General features: G+C 33.8%; 1 protein-coding gene across 1 annotated transcript in view; it reads left to right on the forward strand.

Annotated features, from left to right (window-relative positions):
- RPGRIP1L (RPGRIP1-like) overlaps positions 1-16,124 on the forward strand; it is an 80,495-nt gene extending 64,371 nt beyond the window's left edge. Inside the window, exons 24-26 of the mRNA XM_010584901.1 lie at positions 5,083-5,167; positions 12,198-12,331; positions 15,778-16,124. Of these exons, the coding sequence (XP_010583203.1) occupies positions 5,083-5,167; positions 12,198-12,331; positions 15,778-15,881 (323 nt within the window). The 3' untranslated portion in view covers positions 15,882-16,124. The remainder of the gene's footprint in view (positions 1-5,082; positions 5,168-12,197; positions 12,332-15,777) is intronic.
- Positions 16,125-16,658: the final 534 nt, after the last annotated feature.

Consider the following 16,658-nt stretch of genomic DNA (forward strand, 5'->3'; position numbering starts at 1 on the left):
GCTCTTTGTGACACACCATCAATACAGACATTCAAATTAAGCATTCTTTTAAAAATAATTTTGTGAAAGTGGCTTTGGAAAAGTGGTGTCACAGATCTTTAAAATTGCTGCCATCTAGAAACCTGATTTTAAGAGACTTGCCACAGAATTTACTCATTTATATCCTCATAATACTCAAACTATTGGATTACCCCATAGTTGGAGACTGAAATCCCTTGTAGATGTCACATCATCCATCACTATAGCGGGACTGCCCATTTGAGAGAGAATATAGAAGACATGGCACAATGTGTTAGCTTCTGTGACTCTGAGAAAGAGTAATCTTTGTAAGGCTTTAGTTAAAAAAAACAAAACAAAACCGCAAAAAACTAATAGCACTGCAAACTGTTTCATTCACTGAGGCTTACTTCCATTCAAACAAATGGGATTTCTGTCATCGTACATTAAATGAGACATCGGATAAGTAAGAACTCTTTTTATGAGCTGAACAATATACATCCTTCTAGCTGCTGTAAACACTTTTCCAAATGTTCTAGATAGGCAGACATAATTGAAATAGATTTTTTAAAACTTCATTGAAATAGTACCGTAAGCCAATAAAAGCTCTTTAACACTTCTAATTTCTCTTGCTTCTTGAATTCTCATTGCTTTGAATATAAGAAGCATTCAGAAGGTGTAAAAATTCTTACACAATATTCTGATTCCTGTGTATATTGGATACGGTCTAAACATAATACTAGTTTTTTAAGTATTGACTCTGCAAAGTTAAACTAGCAAAACACAGCAAAGTTATGATGAATACAGAATGAAATTTCAGACTCTGAAGACAATTATGAAATTTAAATATATTTTCAAGCTGTGATATTTAAAAATAGTATCGTGCTTCGTAGAGACTGTAATTCATAAGGCTTTCCAATCTGGTAGTGCTGTATCAGATTATTTCTGCTAGTCAAAACCTGGCTTCATAACTTAGATTTTTCTATTTGCTGCTTAAGTATCAAATATAGAACTGTTAAACTTTAAAATATCCTATCGAATCAGTATCAAAAGGTGGTTTTGGTCTTAATTGCTTTAGGACTGTATTCTGCAGCAAAATACTAATGTGGTTGTTATCTGCAGAATTTACTTAGGTAATTGGTCATCTAATTTCTGTTTAAGATTAGCTTTGCAGGTAGGAGGAAAAAAAACCCTAATGAGTCTGCTTTCTGATAATGTCAGTTGGAAAGCTAGTAAGATAATAATAATGAAATCTTCATGTGTGTTTACTATAGCTTTACTGCATCTCTTATTCGTGTCTAATTAGATTTGAGTATGTTGAGTATTTGAGGTTAATTGAGTATTTTCTTTAATAAAAATGAGATTTGCATGGGTAGAAAGAAGTTTACATTGAGCTTAGAAGGAAACTAACAGTATTCTAGATTTTTGCATGGAGAAAATCAGGGTAAGTCCATAAGTAATCTAAAATTATAAATAAAACATTTAATATTATTTATAACTGGAACAGCTTTACTGTTTTAAGAACATCTTAACTGATGCAGAAGGCTCCATGAGATTCATTGCTTAAAAAACATTTGAAGTTTTTCCATACCTTTTGCACATCCTTCGCTGTCATTGCTTGACATGTAAGATAGCAGAAGATTAATGTAATCTTGTTGAAAAACAACATAGTAGAACTCCATTGATCTGGACATACAAGATCCTATGAATTTCCCTTTTCACAAGTGGTTAGCATTTAACTTGACATTAACTGTTTATTTTGACTATGACTTTTGGACCGGGAATGGTTAGAAGGTCATTTTCTTTCTTCCAAGGTCTTGGAACAGAAACTTGAATGGGAGGTTTACACACTCCAGGGTTATACCACATAACTCTTCATTTCCCATGACATTAAGTGTTATATCTACCGATGGCCATACTGACCAAGGAGAGGAGCTGTTGTGTTCGTTAGTGGTGGAAAGAGTTATTAGAATGCTTCTAAACACTACAGTCCCATAAATTCAAAGAAAAGTGGAACTTGCCAAATCGTGCTCACACCATGACTCTGCTTTTTTTGATGGAGTTCATTTCGGTATGGTTTGGTTTTGATGTTAGGGTGTGTTACAGATTTTAGTACACAATGAATTAATAGTTTAACTTTTTAATGCAGTTTAAAATTGTGTGCCAGACATTATTTACTTATAATTATGTATTTATTTCTAGTCATGTCACAATATATGCTTTAAAGTGAACATAATGGCAGTTTCACTGTCAGAAAAACATAGGGAAACATGTTGTTACAGGCAAACAAAGCTCAGTCTCCCTCACATATAAATGCATCTTAATTTGAGTAAAATAAAGATTTTTTTTCTTGTCAAGGCCACAATTACTTGAATTACGAAGCTAAGGTTAGTTCATGAATGTTGTTAACAAAAAGCATTCATATTTTATTAAATATGAAGACTTAACTATGAAAATGTTGAGATGGCAAGAAAGTTACTAGAAATTAAGACTGACAGAAGGTCTGAAATGTGTCCTTATCACTGTATACAATGGTTCTAGAGAACAGGCAGCAGAAGTAGAAGAAAGATTTATAAAATTTTGCAAAGATTTTACATGATATTTAATCAGAAAGCTTTCTTGAGTGAGTAAGTGGTTATTTGAACAGCTTGAAGTACAAGTGTAAGTAGACCAAAGGAAGGGGAGGTGGGGGAAAGATGATGGAGTTTATTAAAAACAAACTTCTGAAGATCCATATTCTAAAAGGTGGATTCCTCAGTATAACTCAAATGAACATGTTAAGGCCTTGCATCAGAAAACAGTTACACTTTTTTGTGTTTATTTCTTTTCTCCATTATAGCTCCACACTGTGAGGCATCTTTTCTTCATCATCGTGATGAAACTCTACTTCAGCATGTAGTCATTTAGTGTTCTTAGAAAGTGAACTATGAAAAAAATATGCTCTAACAGAACCAGCTAAGTTAATGTTTGGAATTCCAGTGATTTTTAATGAGGTTCCAGGTTCATTGTAATCTTCAGGTTTTAGTGCTTCTTTAGGAAAAAACTTTAAAATTATCATTTTAGATGCAAACTGTCACAAGTTAATTTTGAGTGATTTTTGCAGTTAATTGGATGAAAATATGAGATTTTCCATGCCTGGGAGCAATGTTATAATTCTAAGTTCAGGTAGTACTAAGGGGTGATATGAAACATGTTTTTCATCAGGATCTAAAAATATTTTTTCACTATGGTTAATCCTTTTCCCCAGACTTGAATGGCGTTCTTGTGCTGCATGCTTTACTTGCTAGTCTGAATTTTTCCATTGGGTGAAATGAATTTGAACTCTTTAGGTTTGTAAATAATTTCCATTTAAAATTCTTTTAGATACAGAATTAGTAAACTTAGGAAATTCCATTTGGGATGCTTATGGGAAAGGGAAGAATCTGTTGATGTGGCAGCTCCTTTGAAGTTCTTTGGCTGTCCATCTGTCTCCCTGCTGCCTTCCCATCACTTCCTGTGGTGGCCCCAGGAGCACTTGGCCATGAGAGTAGCATATGTGGAAAGTCATCCACATGCCCAAAAGAATAGCAGATGGCAGTAACAGCTTCTTTAACCTGTCTAAGAGAGTAAGAATATTGTGGGTGGAAACTAAGGATTCCAAGATAAAGCACCAATGCTTTGCTTTCTCTTAGTAGATAAAAAGGTGTTAAATTGCAGATTCCTTTGAATGATTCAGATACTAATTGTACTGTCTGTTTCCTGAAAGTAACTTGTTTCTAATAGCGATTCTGCCGGCCAGTTAAGAGCCAAGGAGCAGCTTTGGAGAAAACTGGAGAACCAGTAGCTCTGGAAGGTGTGCTTCCTAGAAGGACTTTTCTAGAGATATGTCCCTCAATAAATCCCTCCACAAGGAATTAATTTGAGCCTTCTTATCTCTATTTTTTTACTCCTGTATTCCAGTGCTCTCTGCTCCTTGGTAGAATTGGTAATTTCTGTTTATACAAATAAGTTTATTTTGATTAGTAGAAGGCAGTATGAAATATGTTAAAGATTTCTGTCAGCATGTAGGAAAAGGAAACCTTATTGTGATGTGGAGAGTGAAAAAGAGCTTTTTTGAGTGCAGTGGCAGAGTAACTAGAAGAGAGTGAATATTAAAGATATTGGAATTTAAAGACAAATTTCTAGCTCCTCCTCCTGCCCTCAAAACCAAATGAAAAATGTTCCGAAGAGCTATGTTTGTTTCTCAGAGGGTTATGTTAATTCTAGTTCTGTCCTAGCAAAATTTTTTCAGCTGCATTTTGAACTGGGGGGGGAGAGGGAGGGGAGTAATCTTTTAACACTGTTTTTCAATTTTTGCATCCTGAATTTTTATAATCTTTCACAGTAGTTTACTGATACTTGTAGGCTGATACCATTTGCAAGAAAGCAGCTACTTTCTTAATATAAGATGCCCAAAAACTTCTTAAAGAATTTCATAAAACCCTGTCTCTCATTCTTTTATTGTTTTTTCCAAACCAAGGCTATTTTTCACTGTAGGTCATATTAATGGTACAAAAATTAAAAGCTGGTCCTTGTGTTTGTATTTTAAATTAAAACAATAAAAGGCTTTCAGAGCATTCACACGCTCCCCAGGCTGTGGATTTTGTCCAGTCCATTGGTCTAGATGTTTCTCTTATTGAAGTATTGTGGCAGGAAAGGGGGATTAAATTACTAAGGCTGTCAAAAAGGACAAGCACTCTGCCATACATTATCATTATCACTAGCTTCCTCAGTGGAAGAAAATGCAGTAAATCACTTCAAATACAAAGCAATAAAGACCACTGGCTTTTAAAATCATGACTGCTATTGCCATTAACAGAAAATGACAGCTATGTGGCATGCTTAGATGCTGCTTGTATCTTTTTTGACAGTGTGCACATAAACCTGCCAGTGACACGCCATTAGATCACATGACCTTTCAAATTTGATTCTAACATTGTTGCTTTTCCTTAGGAAAGACAAGGGAAAGAAATGGTTATTTTTCTTTGTTCTTTTTTTCATGCTCTTTCTTCTAAAAGATGAAAAATAATTGATAACTAATTATATTAATTCCGATTTGCTTTGCAGTGATACATGTGGATAAGGCAAATAATCATGCAAGAAGAGAGTATCTCAAGTCTATGCTTCTAAAGCCAGATCTACATACTGACAGGTACGTATTAGAGCTGAATAACTCTGTAAAAGGTCTTTGTAAATAATGCTTATAGTTTGCCTTGTTGTTTGACTCTATTGAGGAGGTATCCCTGAGAAGTTAGTACATAACTAACTAATAGAGACGATTTTGTTTCAGCTAGGAATGATACCTATGTTCTGATGTGGCAATTGATCTACATTTCTTCCCTGAGTAGGTTCGTGTGGCATGGAATATTGCAACCTCTCTTAATGTTGTTTCAGTGCTGTGCTTTGGTTTTGTTGTTTTTGGTTTTGTTTTTGTTTTTTTTAACAACCTCATTTTGCAAAAGAGAGATTTTATCATCAGCATTCTTTCAATAATGAATTTGAAAAGCACATATCTACCTGATGGTAGAGAAATACATCTGTTGTTTTCTGAATTCAGAGTACTAAAAGGAGTGCAAGAGCTTCCGGAAGTGTTCCTTGGCCCTAGAATTTCCAAAAACTTTTTTTTTTTTTTTTTTTTTGATGTAGCAGGCAGCTATTATATGAATACATAGGAGAAAGAGTATGAATTAATCTTGTCCAAGCTCATAATAATAAGTTTGTTCTCGTTCAGATTTTTTGATTGAGATAGCATGTGCATTGCTTTGAAAGAATGAATGACATCCTTTGATTCTGTTTCCTCATGAAGGTCAATATTCATTAAAGTGGAACAGTTATTAATTTAAAGATCCATTTAATTTGCAGAAGAGTAGAATACTTGCTGATCGTATTTGAAGTGTAGGAGTTACTTGAAAATCTTTTAAATACATATTTATTCACAAATCACAGATTCACTCTGTAGAAAGAGAGTGATCTCTCTTCATTCCATTTCCTTTCTAAAGCTGAGTTTCATGTCTTGGTCAGAAAACAAGTTTCACTGGAATGGAGCAGGGAACACCATTAAATGATTACTTGTTAGGATGGAAATATCATACCAAAACATTCTTAGGTTTGGAGATTTTAAAAAAAAAAAAAAAAAAAAAAAAAGTCTTCACTTAAAATAAGTCATCTGCTTGCTTATTACCATATAGATTCGGAGAGTGGGTAACATGTTCTACTAAGAATTTAACAATACTGAGGACAAAATATACTTTTTTTCCTGAGGGGTAGTTCAGCAAAAGAAAATAGCTAGTCTGTGGGCTGCAATTTAACCTACAAATACTTAGGTACTAAATATTTAACAAACCTAAGGTAAAAACAAGGTAAAATAACAGCAGCAAGCTTTTTCCCACAACAGAAACATTTGTCTTTTATGTGTGCCATCATGGTACTGTCCTCTGTGTGACCAGGTAGGTTGTTTTCTGCATTTATCAGTGTGTCTAGTTTTGTCTGTGGTGAAATTTCAATTCTGTATTGACTAAATAGCAAGGCAGGAAGTTCATCAGTAGTCCAGTTCCTCACTTTATCCTAGCGAGACGACCACCAAGAAACAAAATTTATGGAAAGATTCTGCCTATTCACCAAATGTTTTCAACTCTATGCATTTTAAACCTGGCCTAGTTACATCTTCAACACATGTTTTCTATCACAAGCCTTACAAGCTAATATCAAAGCTTTTTTAGCTGAAACAGGAACTGAACTAAACTAAAGCTTTAAAGCTCAGGAAACCAAATTATCAAGGATATAAATATAATTTAAAATTGCCTGCACATGGTTTAGCCTGACACTTTATTGGTGTTACTGCTATGCCAGATTATAGGAGCATAGATAGTATATTATATATATTAAGTGGTGCATTAAGTTTTCAGGTGAACTTGCTTCCTGTCACAATAAATGTTGTTAGAAATGGTACTCAATGATTGGGTCCATATTAGAACATAAATAAATAGATACATCACGTCCTATCTTTGTCTTCCAAAAGGAGAGTCACTTTAATGAAAGCCCCTTGAAAAAGATAAATATTCTCAGGTGTTAAAAGAGATATTAATATAATACATAAAATGACTGCTAAGCCAAAGTTGCAACTATAATCTAATCCTATGGTTGAAACAGGAGCCAACTTGGCCCTGAAAATAATGCATTTCACAGCTTTATACTGTTTTAGTTTATACTTACAAATAAATAAATACAGATTGGCATGGCATTTGTATGGGAAAGTATGTTTGAATCATAGATTTGTTTAGGTTGGAAAGGAACTTTAAGATCATCTAGTCCAACTGTTAACACTGCCAAGTCCACCACTAAACCATGTCCCTAAGTGCCACATCTACGTGTCTTTTAAATACCTCCAGGGATGGTGACTCAACCACTTCCCTGGACAGCCTGTCCCAATGCTTGACAGCCCTTTTGGTGAAGAAATTTTTCCTAATATCCAATCTAAAATTTGTTGGGAATGGGATTTACTGTTCATGAAAGATAAGATTTCAAAACAAAGTTGATTTTTCTCTTTCAATTTCATTTCTTAATGGAATCATTATAAGTGTTTATTAGAAATGTTGATTTTTTTTTGTTCCACATTTGAATAAATGGCTTTAGTGGCAGAAAATGCAAAAATATTCAGTATTCAAGAAAATCAAGAAAACATGCTGCTAAATAGAATGATATAAAATCTATGAGCATAAGGTAGTAGGAGACTAGGCAGACTTTTTTAAATCTTCTTTAGGTTAGTAATTGTTGCATACCACGAAGATGGTTCTTCTCTTTTGACAAGCATCTTTGTCTTTACGTTTTCAGACAGACAATATCTCTATCATTAATATGGAAATTTTGTGAGAACGCTTGCTTTTCCTTATAGCTGTATTGTATGACATAGGTACCTTTTTTGTTTTGTTTCTTTGTCTGTATAATAGGGATTCAAATTACATTCCTTATATATGTTAGGAAGCTATACTTACTTGTATTTGTAAAACTTTGCAAAAAAACAAAGGATACAAAATTATTGTTTTATTTTATCATCTGAACCCCATAGTTATTTACTTAGATGTTCAAGTCTTTAAGTCGGTTAATAACAGGAAGCATTTCTGGCAGTCCATTTAATTTACTGTATTTGTGTCATAGTTATCTTTTATTCTTCATCCTGTCTGTATTCCACTGTTGCCTTTCAGCATTTTAAGAGCGTAGAAATTTGGGCTATACAGAGAAACTTACCTGATATTCCTCATGTCAGATTGTACTTGCAATGCTTGCAGTCCTGGTGGTAGAGTATGTGCTTTTCTGACAAGTGTCAAAAGAGACATATGTGAAGAATGGAGGAATCCATTCTTCTAACAGTCACCCTGCTGTGCTAACAAGAGTGAACAGGTTTATGCAAGAGGTTTCCAGGCTGATCCTGACAGGTGCGTCATTTCTTGATAGGAAATGATTGTTACTCCAAGAAATTGACTATATGAAGTCATTGTTCTCCAAAGTAACAGAATCTATGCATCCATGTTATAGGAGTATAGAGATGTGTACAGTGTTAGCTTCACATTAATATATTATATTAACACACAGGTTTTCTCCCTGCTGCTTAAAAATGACTGATCTCTGGAATAAAGAAGTAGAATCAAATTCACCTACATCACAGCTTTTGTTCAGGCACTCTAAATTCCCTACCGGTGATAACGCCTTTAAGTGTTATCATAACAACATCGATAAATATTTGTCAAGGTTTTTCTGCTTCATTGTAAAGCACATTTTAAGCTTAAGGCAGTTTTTTTACTTTTCTTTTGGCCCTTTATTAGCAGACAAGTTTCATTTAGTTCTCTAGTCTTTCTTGCACTGGCTAGCAAATATCTTCCCACACAGTACTTTTAACAGAATGTCAAGATTTCATCTTATTCTGTCAGCAGGCATGGGATTCCTGCAAGGAAGTGAGTACTGATACCTGGTGTTACAGAAAAGAAATGTGGAAATGAGCTAGAGAGAAAGTCTAGGATCCTAGAGAGAAGTATGGGAGAGAAACACTATACATAGCTTTATTTATGTAAGAAATCCTAGTATGAATTTGATATTCCAACATATATCAAAGCTTCTTACATAAGTGAGGCACTGTTAAGGTAAGATGAGACACTAGCAGCACATTTGTGCATTCTGTGCTGAAGCAGAGTGAGAAGCCTGTTCACATGCAGCATGTTCCAAGGCATTGTAAACTGTCTTTTTAGCCAGTTCAGCCTGAAAACAAAACTCTTGCAATTTTTGGCAAATGAAGAAAACAAGTTAAAGCATACTGAATATCATATTTAAATATTTTCTAAACTGAAAGCATTTGTAATATTTTTTTAAAATATAGAAGTTAAAGTGATTGTGGTACCATTCTTGCAGTCTACTAGTTGAAATATTCTGCTGGGATCCACAGTTCAAATCTCCTTTCTGATTAGCAGCAAAGATTTAATCCAATATTATGATCTTTTAGGCATATTGGAACTATAATGTGTTAGAGGTGCAGTTCTTTTGATCTGTTTTGTTGAAGCTTGCTGTATTCATGTAAAATACTTGCATATGATCTGAACCAGAAAGTGGACCAGTATGAACAACTCTCCACTTTGGCTATAAGGTACTGTCCCAAATGCTACTAGGCCTGCTTTTAGTTTATGCTTTAGTGAAAATTTTAGCAATAGTTGGTACCCTTAAGTGATAAAAATTAATCTAGCACTAATCTCCTCCTCTTCTATAACTGTCTTAACTGCTACGCTGATTTGTCCAATTGATTTGATTTAACATTGACACTGAATCATAAAACAGATCTGTTCCCAATACCCAGCAATTTTATCAGTTATTCTTACAATTTTTAATTTGTTTTTATTTCATTTCATATTTATCTTACACATCTAAGTATTTCTTTCTTTTGATTGAATTTTCGCAGTTTTGCAGCTGCTTAGCTCTGTACCAAAATCTTAAGTTAGATCCATTATACTCAATCAAGACACCTGCTGTTGGAAATAGCTGTGATGTTTTTCCTTCTCTGACTCCAGAAATTTTTTTAAAGACAGGTATTTTCAACAGTTGTCTGGTTTTAGTGACAAACAAATATTTATGTATATATTTTCTATAATAAATATTTGTTAGTAAGAGCCAAGCACAAAAATAAACTATTAGAAAAGCATATTGCAGTTGTTATGTTTAAAGTCTTTTAGGAAGATTTGATTATATTTTGTCTAGGATATCCTTTCCTGTAGACTTGGATTTTATGCAGCTTGATTGTTATTCATTTGTAATTATGCTTATTGTAACATTTTTCGGCTGTAAAGCTCACAAGCATTCACAGTTTAAATAACATTGCCAAGGCATACCAAAAAAGTAGTTAGCTCTGAATTCCTGTCATTTTATCTGTCTCGGCGTTTTTGGCTCCAACACAAGCCACCGACTTAAGTCAGCTCCAGCACAATACTGGAATTAATGTGTTTTAAAAGAAAAGCCATACTTGGATGTAATGAGTGTAATTTAAGTTCACAGAAGAAATGCAAAAATTTTGTATAGTTGATGAGCTTAGATGTTTGGGATGGACAAACAGGCTGTTTAGACAGCCCAGTAAATACTCAAAGGCCTTTGTATCCAGGCTGTACTCATGGGTAGTTTTTTATGTGCAAGACAGGAACAGAATAACGAAGATAAAATATGAGAGGTACTGGTCAGAGGGAACAAGTGCAGGACAAATTGCTGTGTAAGGTCCAACTTTAAATAATGGATACACAAGACAACATTAGAAAGATACTATTTTGAGAGAACTGCATTTAAGTTCCTGTTATTTTTGTGGAATGTGTTCTTGGCTAGGATATGCTCTCCAAGTATCTAAATGAGGTGTGAAAATTCTTCATAACTTTCAGCGAAATATTTTACACTTGGTGTTTGGAAGTGCTTGCTTCATTGAATATGGCTGGCATTTCTGATATCAGGAAAACGTTTGATATGGTTTGTCTTTCTCAATTCTTTATCTCATGTCTCCCACACCACTTAGTGTAAAGCCAACAAAATGCATGGCTTAAAATTTACTGAGACTAGATCTACATTATCAAGTAGTGCAGACCAGAGACTCTCTAGTGCAAAGCAGTTGTTGCTAATGGTCTGATATTCACAATACACAGATTTTTAGGATGATTTGGAGAATTCAGAAAACTTGTGATCCTACTGACTGAATGTCTATCGCAGTGGATTACTGCATTAGGGGTAGGTACTCCTGGAGCACATCTTCAGTTTCATTTAGCCCAGAAATCCAATTAATGTCCTCCAAGACTATTATGCAAATACAGGACCACAACTGGGGACAACTGAAAAGTTTTACTTCATAAGCATGCTCCACATCAAAGCTGAAATAATCATACAGGTTCATCTTATATGGCCGAACTGAATTAAAGTAGTTGAACATTTTTAACAAGTTTATGGTATTACAAGGTTTTAACCAACAAAACATAATTACATTTAATCTAAACCTTCCATTTTTGCTTATGAATTGTTTTTATTTCTATACATCAAATAATTTGCATGGTATGGTCAACAAACAAACAAACAAAAAAAAAACCCCAAACCAACCAACCAAAAAAAAAAACTACAAAGAAATCCCTAACTATATTTTTAGATATTTTATATAAATAAGTTTTGCTATACAGGCCTCAAAGTACATAGATACAATCTTGATTTTTACCTATGGGGGGTAAATATAAAGAAATTAAGTGATTTGAACAGTTGATTCAGCAGTTGAGCTAAACAAACGTACAAGTTTCAAATGTGAAAAAGTCCTTAATCCTTAGACTATTCTGCCTGTCACTGCCATATGAACAAGAACTGTGCCACAGGGTGGTGGGGAGGGGACAGAAAAATGAAACAATTCTATAAGCCTGCAGATCTGTGGTTACAACCTCTCTGTCCTTCTAGTATTGCTAAATAATGCTAAAGAAGGAGGGAAGATTTAAAAGAAAGGGTCTCAGACTATTCTTGTCATGGAAAATGTTGAATATAATTGATAAACAATTCTAGTTTATGCTTAACTTGTAAAATAGAGTGTGGTTTTTTGCCTTTTTTTCTGGTTTTTGAGTTAATTTTCAACCCTTTTTGAAGGTAAAATATCCTTTTTTCTTTTTCTTTTTTTTTTTTCCCCCTTTTATGCTTAGCCTACGATTTACAGTGGTCAGTGATCCCCCAGAAGATGAACAGGATCTTGAATGTGAAGATATCGGTTTCACTTACGTCAGTTTAAGAGAGATATTCCAGAAGCAAAGAGATATCATTGAGCAAGATATTGATGGTAAATTTTAGAGATTACTTTCTTGTAACGTTTTGTAACCTAAAAATTATTTGTTGAATTTCTGTTTTTCTCTGCAAGCTTTACTGTGCAAGTGATTGTTTAACATTGTTTCAATAAGAAATTCTTTAATATTAACTAATGGCTTCCACATTTGTTTGCAAAAGTCTGCCAAAACCGTGTACTATTGTTATTCCTTAAAACCTATTTAAAAAAACCCAACAAAACAAACCAGCATTCCCAGCTCATAATAATTAGTTTATAAAACCTAAGAACTTTCAGGACATGTCCACTTATAATTCTCTATTCTGTACAACATACTTCATGCTAGTAAGCCTACAAATATGCATTTTGTTATTAAAATTTATGCCAGTAATTCTGTATTGCTAATGTCTATATTTTATTTGAAGTTATGTTATAAACCCCAGAGTACCTCAAGCTTGTGTCCTCCATATGAAACCTGTATCAGAGACAATATGAAATACTGGCAGCTTTGGTTAGGTATCAGTTTAGAGTAAGTATCCTTCTGTAACAGACTATGACTGAACTTTCACTGTGACTCATGAAAGCAAGACGAGGTGAGTAGGAGGTGTGGAATCTTCCATTTCCTGGGTCTTAGGACAGCATTTTTATAATGCTGATAAAAAGACCTGAGAAGGCTACTCGGTCCTTTCATAGACAGTGAAGGAAAATATTCTCCTTGCTAAGACTTTCCTGTTCCCCAAGGTAGCAGGGACATGGTTATCAATGGTGCATTTTTCTCCTTACCTGTTGATCTCCATCCTCTTTCCCCATTGTGGTAAAGCTCAGTGAAGAAGTTGAGAGTATATCTGTTATAAAACAGTTGCTCTCCTATAATGGTGAGTGAACCAGCTTGATTACTAGACACAATGCAACCATTTTGCAAGGTACGCTGTGCAACAGCAATTCTAGTTGGCCCTAATAGAATGCCAATCTAATGCGACTTTGCTACTTTTACTGCTGTGTCTAATTACCATACCTTGAGTGGTGGGGAGCTGTGTAGTGAGGGAAAGAAATAGGCTTTCTTATCCATTTCCATTATCATGCATGATTTGCATCCATGCTGCAGCTAAAATACTCAAAGTATGCATCAAAGTTCCAGGAACACGATAAGGAAAATTCTAAGAAGAATCAAATTTCCATACCCTGGAAAAATAATATACAGATTTGATGCACTTCTTACTGTGGCTGAACCACTTCATCTTTTCTCCACTAATAATTTTTCTCCAAGTAGTTGTACAAAAGCACATCTCCTCCAAAAAGGTATTTCATAGTCTCTCACTGGAAAATTATTTTTGTTATGGATTTTACGGCCATAATTCCCATTGTCATAATTCCCATTTGATACGATTGATTAGTGATATAAATATAATTTTGTACCCTTGAAAGTCACCTTTCACAAAACTCTTAAAACTCCTGATCGTCACCTGAGATTATTATTATGACAGGAAAGACTGGTTTTTGTTACTAGTTGTTAGTTAGTTGTTACTTAGTTACTAGTTACTTGTTCTGTCAAAAGGTAATCATTACTATGTAATGACAACTACTTCAATATTGTGAGGAGCATTTCTTCCCCTGATCATAAGACATTTGAACTAATTTTTCCGTTGTGTACATTATATCTATGAAAGTGATAGTAATAGATAGAAATAATTTTATTCTTATTTCTGTCCACACTTCTCCCCTTCCCTGCAGATGCTGTACAGTTTAGATTTTGTTTTTATTGCATCCATACCATATTTTCTGAAAATTTAGAAATTTCAGAGAATTGAAATTAATTTTATGTTAATATATGTCAGATCACGATAAAAGTGGAATATATCGGTATATTTTCTTGGACAAAGTCATTGTAAAAGGACCTGTTCTTAAGATCTGGACACAGACTTCAACTAAATGTAATGGCATAATAAATAAAATTCCTAAGTAATACTGTACACGTTCTCTGAGGTGGCTGTTGGTTTGAGGGAAAAAGAATAAACCTAGTCACAGGTAAATTCATAGGACACTACCACATGAAGATCTAATCATTCTTAAGTTAGATACCATAAACTTCCTTCATTCTTTTTGAGGACTGCAAGCATATATCTTTTTCATATCTTGTTCCTTTCATTGCTGATTGTGTGGAAGTGGCCTACATGAAATTTGAAGCAATTAAGTGAATGGCTCAGCAAGAGGCTGGATGGAAAAGAATATAGACAAGACATATAACAATATGTCTCAGAGATAATATGACAATGTTAAAACTAAGAAAATAGAATTAATGTTGTCTTCTGATATCATTAATTACAGTTATCCTATCATTCTTATAAGTAAAAAGAATAATGTCCCCTGAAGCGTGCTCTTTAAGTTGACAGTTCACTGAGTGATTTGTCCAAGGATATACAAAGTGATTTGGATCGCTAAGAATAGCATCCAGTCTGTCCTATAATAGCGCTATCAACAAAGTAAAAGATGGAAGGTTTATCCCATGTTTTTTTCTTCTCCAAACCTCTTCTCAGCTGTCCCCAGCAGCCTAGAAGTTGTAGCATGTCCCAGAGTACCTATCCGAGATTATATAGTAAATACATAACCTTGCCATTTGTCTGCTGTATAATTTGCTTTGAAAAGATGTGCTGTCAAGATTATTTGTTTTTATTCAAATCCCTTCTAGTGTCATTTTAGGCAGCCTCATTGCTTTTTATCGAGGATTGGAAAGAGCCTCATGTTTTTCCTGTTAGCAGCATGTTTTTAATCACAACAGCAGAGATTGTGGCCCTCTGGGCTTACTTAGATATTGTAAAAGAGTGCAATTTTAAATCATGTTAGCTCATTTCTGTAAAATAGAAATTTTAAATACTACTTTAAAACCCACATACACAAAGATGAAGGTAGTTAAATAGTTTAGTCTAAGGGAAGTACCATCTTTGTCTACACTCACTATTTTACAACACATAGAAGACTGGAATTAAAATAATTATGCATTGCACCAACTGGAAAAAATAATTTACTCTTATAATACTAATAACTGTCCAGGCTGATTTGGACTGGTCATACACACAGTGTAGAAAATGCATTAATTGCTGTATTTTTTACTTAAAACTATTTATAAGCATGCATATATGTCTTTAATAGAATTTGGAACATCTTTATTTACATATTGTGAAAAATAATTAATTTAGGCAATTATTATACAGATATTTTTCTTTATTTCACAGTTAATTCCAACACTTATACTTTTATTCATGTACATTCTCGTTCTTAGAGTACTCGGTTTCCAGTACATTGAGTGCCTGAACTGGAAGATTTCTTTTTTATTTCGTCTTTTTTTCTCTTTTTTAAGCATATGCTAGGTGCCTTTTAATCTGTCCAAATGCTAAGGAAAATTATCAGAACAAAAGCAAAACCTTAAATGAAATTGCTAATGCTGTTTTCTGATGTTTCCTTTCTAGTTTTCGATTCACAAGATGATAGTGCAGTAATTGGAAAGCTCAAAGTAACAGTGGAAGCCCTCCATGCGCTGCGTTCAGTCTATGAGGAATGCAAAGATGACTAGGAGGCATGAAAGGGAAGTTTGCCTACAGAAGTTCCTTCTCCCAGTGTAAATACATGCTTGATAGTACTTCAAAGATGAGATCTTTGTAATTCTTATGGTATATTTAATGTATAATTTATATGAAAAGGATGCTTGATTTGTAGTTGTAAAGTTTTGTATACTTTTCAGTCTGTTTGTTTTTATATTTCCCCCCTAAGGCTAAGAATCTCTCCACAATGGACAACGTCTTGTAAATAATTAATACCTACATGATTGAATGATGTGCTTTATTTGCATTTTCAAGATTTTTTCCTACATAAAACAGTAATAAAAATGCAAGTCAAATTTTTAATTTTTAATAAAAAACCATAAGCCTTAGAAAACTGATTAAAAATACTTTTATGTTATCCCTAATCACCCCACTAAATGGAATGCCTGTGATTAGCCTCATTAAGAATTTTATACTGTGAAGATTTTATTAAAAGCAATATATGAAAATTACTTGGATTAATGTGTTAATCTGCCTCTTTAAAATGCTAATATCCATTTTATGCACATTAAATCTCAGTATGTGTTTTCTTTGATGCATGCAGTTCCTATCAATTAAATATAAAAAATGAGGCTAGTTGCAGGACTTATTAAATTACTGCAACCTTTTTTTAAATAACTTTTAGCCTTCTACTAACATTATAATCAGCTGTTTATGATTATCATGATTTGAAGTAGGGGGAGGGCAGGCACAATTATTCTTCTGTACAGTAAAATATTCACTTTCTGCCAACATCTGTCAAAGCACAA

The sequence above is a fragment of the Haliaeetus leucocephalus genome, unplaced genomic scaffold (assembly GCF_000737465.1).
Source record: "Haliaeetus leucocephalus isolate CR32 unplaced genomic scaffold, Haliaeetus_leucocephalus-4.0 Scaffold92, whole genome shotgun sequence".
NCBI lineage: Eukaryota > Metazoa > Chordata > Aves > Accipitriformes > Accipitridae > Haliaeetus > Haliaeetus leucocephalus.